The sequence below is a fragment of the Ictalurus furcatus genome, chromosome 23 (genome assembly GCF_023375685.1).
Source record: "Ictalurus furcatus strain D&B chromosome 23, Billie_1.0, whole genome shotgun sequence".
NCBI lineage: Eukaryota > Metazoa > Chordata > Actinopteri > Siluriformes > Ictaluridae > Ictalurus > Ictalurus furcatus.
Genome location: NC_071277.1, coordinates 4,372,501 through 4,379,636, shown reverse-complemented (window position 1 = coordinate 4,379,636; position 7,136 = coordinate 4,372,501). Strand labels below are relative to the sequence as shown.

At 37.1% G+C, this 7,136-nt stretch overlaps 1 protein-coding gene across 1 annotated transcript; it reads left to right on the top strand.

Moving 5' to 3' along the window:
• The first annotated feature begins 1,061 nt into the window (after positions 1-1,061).
• Positions 1,062-6,213, top strand: LOC128600055 (transcription factor 21). Its single transcript, XM_053612207.1, has 3 exons — positions 1,062-1,314; positions 1,434-1,949; positions 4,027-6,213. The coding sequence occupies exons 2-3, from the start codon at positions 1,569-1,571 to the stop codon at positions 4,105-4,107; spliced, it is 462 nt and encodes a 153-aa protein (XP_053468182.1). The 5' UTR covers positions 1,062-1,314; positions 1,434-1,568; the 3' UTR covers positions 4,108-6,213.
• The last annotated feature ends 923 nt before the right edge of the window (positions 6,214-7,136 follow it).

The window sequence follows — 7,136 nt, the reverse complement described above, 5'->3', positions numbered from 1 at the left end:
TACAATTCTAAACAAACTTTCAAGCACCACTGTAGTCCACACTGACTGTGCTAGTATTTCTACCTCTTTTTCCCCCCTAATGTTTCCATTGTTTTCAGGGTGTAGTGATGGGGGTTGGGTTACAGTGGCTTAGTGGTTAACATGTTTGCCTCACACCTTTGGGTTTGGGGGTTAGAATCTCACCTGCATGTTCTCCTTGTGCTTCAGGGGTTTCCTCCAGGTACTCCGGTTTCTTTCCCCAGTCCAAAGACATGTATTGTAGGCTGATTGGCATTTCCAAAATTGTCTGTAGTGTGTGAATGTGTGTGTGATTGTGCCCTGCGATTGGTTGGCACCACGTCCAGGGTGTCCCCTGCCTTGTGCCCCAAGTTCCCTGGGATAGGCTCAAGCCTCCCCGCAACCCTGTGTAGGATAAGCGGTATGGAAAATGGATGGAAGGATGGATGGATGGATGGATGAGCACACTTCAGGTTTTATATCTGAATAGAGATATGGATGTTTGGAGCAATAGATACAGATACAGACAGTGACGTTGTGTCACACTACTAATGTTTATGTAGTTTCATAAAGATGTATAAAAATGAAATATACAAATCAGATTATAACTTTATAATGATCAGAATTTGTATAAACTAGAAATCTGAAAGCCACATCTCCTACCTGAGTCTGTTGCTTGTGTGGACTGACATAAAACATGTAATGAGGAATTTCAAAATGGCTGCTACTATAGTTGTTGTTAGTTCTGCAATGTCCTTTCATCCATTTTTGTTAAATAACATAAAAAAAGCTAAGTCTGTTTGAAACACTGAACATTTAAATGAATGAGTGATGTTTTAAACGATTTGTACAAGATTACATCGATGTCTATAAGCTTCCTTTACCTATTAGCTATATTAGCCATGTAGCTCCTGTGCAAAACTATGAATATGTTTTAGCTGATTGACTGCAAAATATCTGGAGTCTTTAAGCTGAGGAGAATGTCAGATTAGTGCTTGATAGGTGGTTAAAGAAATACAAACTGATCAGACATTCTCCTCAGATAATCAGAGAAGTCATGAGAGGGAAGATACACACAGGCTAAACGCTAATCTGAAAGTTGAAACACACTTAAGCTAACTCCTCCTCCTCCGCAGACTTGCTGAAAACTCAGGATGGTCTGGAGAAAAGGGGTGTGTGAAAAGCAAAAGAAAAAAAACCTCAGTGTGTGTGTGTGTGTGTGTGTGTGTGTGTGTGTGTGTGTGTGTGACAATTTAAGTGAGTGGAAAGAGACAAGGGACGACATCTTATCTGAAGAGAACACTCAAGGCAAAGAGAGTATGTGTTTTGTTTTTGCATTTATATTAGCATGTTTTTAGCTAAACCAATTTTGAGTTCATGCTCATTTTTAGCTACATTTTTAACATTTATTTAAGTGTTTTTGTGTCTGTTTTTAGGCTATATCTGCTGTTTGACATAATTCTAGCTCAATACAGACTTAAGAAAGACCACTGGAGCTTCATCAAAAGCTATACCTGGAAAGAAACATACTTATATATCATATTGTAGGTGGAAGAATAAGAATAGCAATAATGTCCACCGGTTCACTGAGTGACGCCGATGATGCACCAGAAACATCATTTGCACGCCTTGATTCTCACTCTGAAGATGACTTTAATCGTGATGAAGGACTCAACATCAAACCCAAACGAGCCAACATGCAAAAGCGAGCAAAAAGCCCAAAAGATGGACGACAGTCACAGCGGCATGCGGCAAACGCACGTGAAAGAGCGAGGATGAGAGTCCTAGCAAAAGCGTTCTCTCGTCTGAAGACAAGTTTACCGTGGGTTCCGGCAGACACCAAACTGTCCAAACTGGACACACTGAGACTCGCCTCGAGCTACATCAATCATCTCAGACAGCTGCTGCATGAGGACAAATATGAAAAGACCCTCATCCATCCGGTAAATTTGGTATGGCTCAATGTTTCAGCATGTTTATTATTACAGATATTTCAGCTTCATACATAGTGCTGTAATAATGCATTGAATAACTAGCTAACTTTTAAAAACATTTTCATCTTGACCGTTCGTAAGTTTAATTGATTTCACATGATCATTAACATCCTAGTTCAATCAAAATGCTAGCTAATATGCTATTTTAGCTATGTTAATCCTCTGCCAAAACATCAACAGCAGGTTAACATTCATGGTATAGTAATATCTTACAAAAAACAAAATAATAAAAAAAAATCATAGAGAATTGACCCTTCACAATTTAGTGCAGACCATCAGAATAGATTCTGAATTATACCTATCACTATATACATCACTATGTAATGGCTGCTGTTGGGTATACCTGATATGTTATTGCTGGTTGCCTTTGTAGTTTCCAGACTTCCACTTACCTAATATCTATAGGGATATTGTTCTTCCCTGTTATCCTATTAAAGTTTAAGTCAGCTGTCTGATTTTAGCCAAACAGTTCACGTTAGCTAGCTGGCGTTACTGAGTTCCAGTGAAGGAACCCTAAACCAAGACCTCTAAACCTAAACCCTAAGCCAAAAACTCTAAATCTAAACCTGAGCCCAAACCTTTAAATCTAAATCTAAACCTTAACCCAAAACCTCTAAACCTAAACCCCAACCCCAAAGCTCTAAATCTAAACCCCAATCGCTATTCCTCTAAACCTAAACCCTAAACACAAATCATCTAAGCCTAAACCCTAACCAAATCTCTAAAACTAAACCCTAACCCAAAACCTCTAAATCGAAACCCCAACCCAAAACCTCTAAATCTAAAACTTCAACCCCAAACCTCTAAACCTAAACCCCAAACCCAAAGCTCTAAATCATAACACTAAGGCCAAACCTCTTAATCTAAATCCCAAATCTCTAAATCTAAACCCTAAGGCCAAACCTCTAAACCAAAACCCCAATCTCAAACCTCTAAACCTAAACTTTAACCCCAAACCTCTAAACCTTAACCCTAATCCTCTAAACCTTAACCCTAATCCTCTAAACCTTAACCCTAAGCCTCTAAACCTAAACCCAAAACCTCTAAACCTAAACCTTAACCCCAAACTTCTAAACCTAAACCCCAAACCTCTAAACCAAAACCCCAATCTCAAACCTCTAAACCTAAACCTTAACCCCAAAACCTTAACCCTAATCCTCTAAACCTTAACTCTAAGCCTCTAAACTAAACCCCAAACCTCTAAACCTTAACCCTAATCCTCTAAACCTTAATGCTAATCCTCTAAACCTAAACCCAAAACCTCTAAACCTAAACCCTAATCCTCTAAACCTAAACCCCAAAACCTCTAAACCTAAACCCTAATCCTCTAAACCTAAACCCCAAAACCTCTAAACCTAAACCCTAATCCTCTAAACCTAAACCCAAAACCTCTAAACCTAAACCCTAATCCTCTAAACCTAAACCCCAAAACCTCTAAACCTAAACCCTAATCCTCTAAACCTAAACCCAAAACCTCTAAACCTAAACCCCAAAACCTCAAACCTCTAAACATAAACCCTATCCCCAAACCTTTAAACCTGATCCTTAACTCATAAACTTTAGTTGTCCTCTTTTACCCACCTTTCCTCAACACCTGCTAATAATATAGAATGAAGCATGCCGATCCATGACGCATCTACAGTAACATAATTTATCTTGAATTTATCATAAAGTAATAACAATAATAATGCATGGCCCTTAGGGACTTCTTTAGGATTACAGTGGTGCTGATGTGTTATTATATCTTTGATCCATAATGAATCATTCATCACTGGATATTTGAAAAGTATACTGTATAAATTTGAAGCTCTTAAAGACTCAACACTCAGACACTGCTGTCACTGTCGCTGTAACTTAATGATCTTTAAGCTATTGATTTAATTGATCTTAAGCATGTGAATATTAATGATGTGTTAATGCACATAATGTTTGGCTGTTGCTTTCATCCAAAGTGACTCAAACCCACAGTGGATGCTGTGAATCTGGTACTGATGAAACAGAAGGACAGAATTTTAACGTACCTTGTTCTTCACAGTCATGGCCTTTCGTGGTTTCAGGAAGACCAGACGACACAAAAGACATTTCAACTTTCAGACTGTGTGGAGCTACAGCCTAGACCTTCATCACTCTATCTGATTTTTTTTTCCCTTCTCGATTTCAAATACATCGTCTTTTTATTGAAATGACAGTATTTCTCTTTCCTGTTACTCTTTCTTTGCCATATCTCGTTCGTTATTCTCATTTTTTCTTTCCCTTTTCACCCTTTTTTCCCATCTCCCTTTTTTTTTTTTTTTTGCTTTAATTTCCACTCAGCCACATGCTTCTGTCTTCAGTATTTCACTTAAATTTTTTTTAATTTGACAGTTAAAAAAAAAACTTTTATTTTTAATAACGGCATATTCTTCAGAGGGTCGGTTAAAAAAATAAATAAATAAAATTTATGTACAAATGACGAACATTTTTAAATTTTTTTTCCTACTTCCTAATAACATCCAGGAAATACATCTTCGTATCTTTTAAATTTCTTTATCGCTGTGTCTTTCTCATTCTTACTCTTATCTTCAAATCTTCGAGTGCTGAAACTGCCTGTGAGCTAAGATTTCTTTTTTGTAAATTTTTTTTAATGGAATGTATATGTTAGTGTTTTTTTTTTTTCTCATTTTTAAAAAAAAAATATCCCATGAGCTCAATTTTGGGTTGCATTTAGAGTGTGTTACAGGGTCAATCAGTATCAATTCATCACTACACATCGGAGGCTTTATATTTTGTTTTTATTTTGTGAACACCGTTTTATGTCACTGTGTGAAATTAAATGTCTAGTCTTTTTTTTGTGTGTGTGTGTGTGTGTGAAATGCTTGCGTCGTGTCCATTTAATATGCATGATTTTTTTCTGTGTTTATTTATATTTTCAAAAGGTTTGATATGTTGGAAATGCTGTTAATCACATTGGACTCTATTTTTCTAATAAAGCAAAGGACGATCTTTAACTGTACTATTATTATTTGATGTTATTCATAGTCTAAACATGTGCCATATGATGTACGATCAATAATGATTAATGAGTATCATTAAAACCTACAAACAAAAACGGAATTTTATTTAGATCATGTTTGTGACTTTCCCCAAAACGTTTCATCAGTTTATCTCTCAAGAAAATGACTGAAAAGTGAATTTAAAGCACTTAAAATGATGAAGTGGCTTGAGGGTGCTTTGATTTTGCATGTTGATGTATCTCCTTTTGAATGAAGAAGTCAGCGTGGGATGTGTAAGTGGGTGTGGCTTATTTTACTAACAGCCAAAAGCAATTCGACTCCTAAATATTTCTTCACTTACATTTGCAATGCAGATGGACACTCCGATTGTTTTTGGGGTGAAAAATATAGACATTTGAACTGAGACATTTTTTTGTACAGTTCTGGAGGTCTGACAAAAATACATACATAAATTAGTCACTTAAAGGTGCATTAGGTAAGTCGGGTTCGCACTTTACGATTTTGGCCACCGATTTGGTCGTCGGAGACAAATTTTGAGAATCCTAAAAGACTCCTATAATCCTAGGCCAAAATCTGTAGTCTTTTATCGCTAGTTCGATCGTTAGTGCCTTCTCCTGCTCCGTCGTCTTGCGTGCGTCTGTTTTTCGCGTCTGGACTGTCGTACAGTCTGACATCAATGACAACTAAGATCCTACAATGTGACGTGGCTTACAGCGGGGATCGTGTTCATACAGTCTGACAAGCAACTGTCGCGAAGGACTATTAAAAATCGCACAGTGTGCACCCGGCTTTAGCATGCTAACTTGCATTGGCAAAAACCGTCATGTCATCACTTTCAAACTCGTTCAAACATTCAACAACTCTATAAACATGCAACTTCTCCTCATAATCATCATCCATCATAACCATCATAATCATCATTTTCATCAATGACCCTGAGCGCTCATGACCTTGTCGTCGGTACACTGGTTGTCCTTCTTTGGACACTTTCTCTAGGTACTAACCACTGCAAACCGGGAACACCCCACAAGACCTGTCGTTTTGGAGATGCTCTGACCCAGACGTCTAACCATCACAATTTGGCCCTCGTCAGAGTCATTCAGGTGCCATTGTAACGAGATAATCAATGCTATTCGTTTTATTCACTATTCATTATATGCTGTTCATTTAATGTTTTGGCTGATTGGTGCATGTGAACAGCTTAAAGTTCTTGGTGGTTAGTAGACCATGTATATTACAGATAGACTATCAGCTTTTTTCTTTTACTTTCTTTTAGATGGTCCAGTGTACGATGTTATTGAAAGACACATCACCATCAATCGACACGTTGAGAATCAACTGTCCAAAATTGACACTTATTTTCCAGTTACTACAGCCCGATTTGAATCTTTTCAGTTTCCAAAATGTCAGCAGGTATATGGTATTCTCCACTTCTACAGCAGAATCTTTTCCCCCAGGATCAAAAGTCTCAAACTTCATCATTCAACCCTAAGCAGTGAAGAGAACATGCTGAAAGATTTAGAACAGATGCTTTCCTATGGGTCATAATTCAACACAAAAACGGTACTATGATTTAAAATCTTCATACACTTGGAAATATGTAATGACAACAAATGTTAGATTAAAAGCAAATATATACACAGAATGGAGTGATACTACACTCGCTGAAGAACATGAAAAACTTGTCGTAATTTGTCCTTGACAAAGCGTTTCATCTCGTGTGATCCTTTCTCTCGGGATCGGTCCAGCTTTGTGGGAAAATAACAGTGGAACAGCTGCAATGCTTTGCCGACGTGATGAAAAGTCAAATTCCCTCCTCAAACCGCAAACGTTTTAATTATCGCTGTGAATTTTTCCCAAGCTTTTTAACCTGCACCAAGTAAAGGGCTAAAACAGCTTGGGTATTTTATTTACTAAATTGTTTTCCTTTGAGACCAAAGCAGAACTTAATTCATAAATCGCTTTCTTAAAAGAATCAGCACAACTATCTGGCTAGCAACTGATATATTTCATTTTTAGTGTTTTTATATATTTATTTATTTATTTATTTTATTTTTTTTTTTACAACAATTATTAACACATTGCAAAATGCAGATGAAATTACCGTAGCTAAACTATATGTTTATGTGTCATTTTTAGTTTACCTCAGCAG

Coding starts and splice junctions, on each gene's coding strand:
- LOC128600055 (XM_053612207.1), top strand. CDS start 1,569: ATGTCCACCGGTTCACTGAGTGACGCCGATGATGCACCAGAAACATCA. Junction 1,950..4,026: donor TCATCCATCCGGTAAATTTG/GTATGGCTCAAT, acceptor TGTTCTTCACAG/TCATGGCCTTTCGTGGTTTC.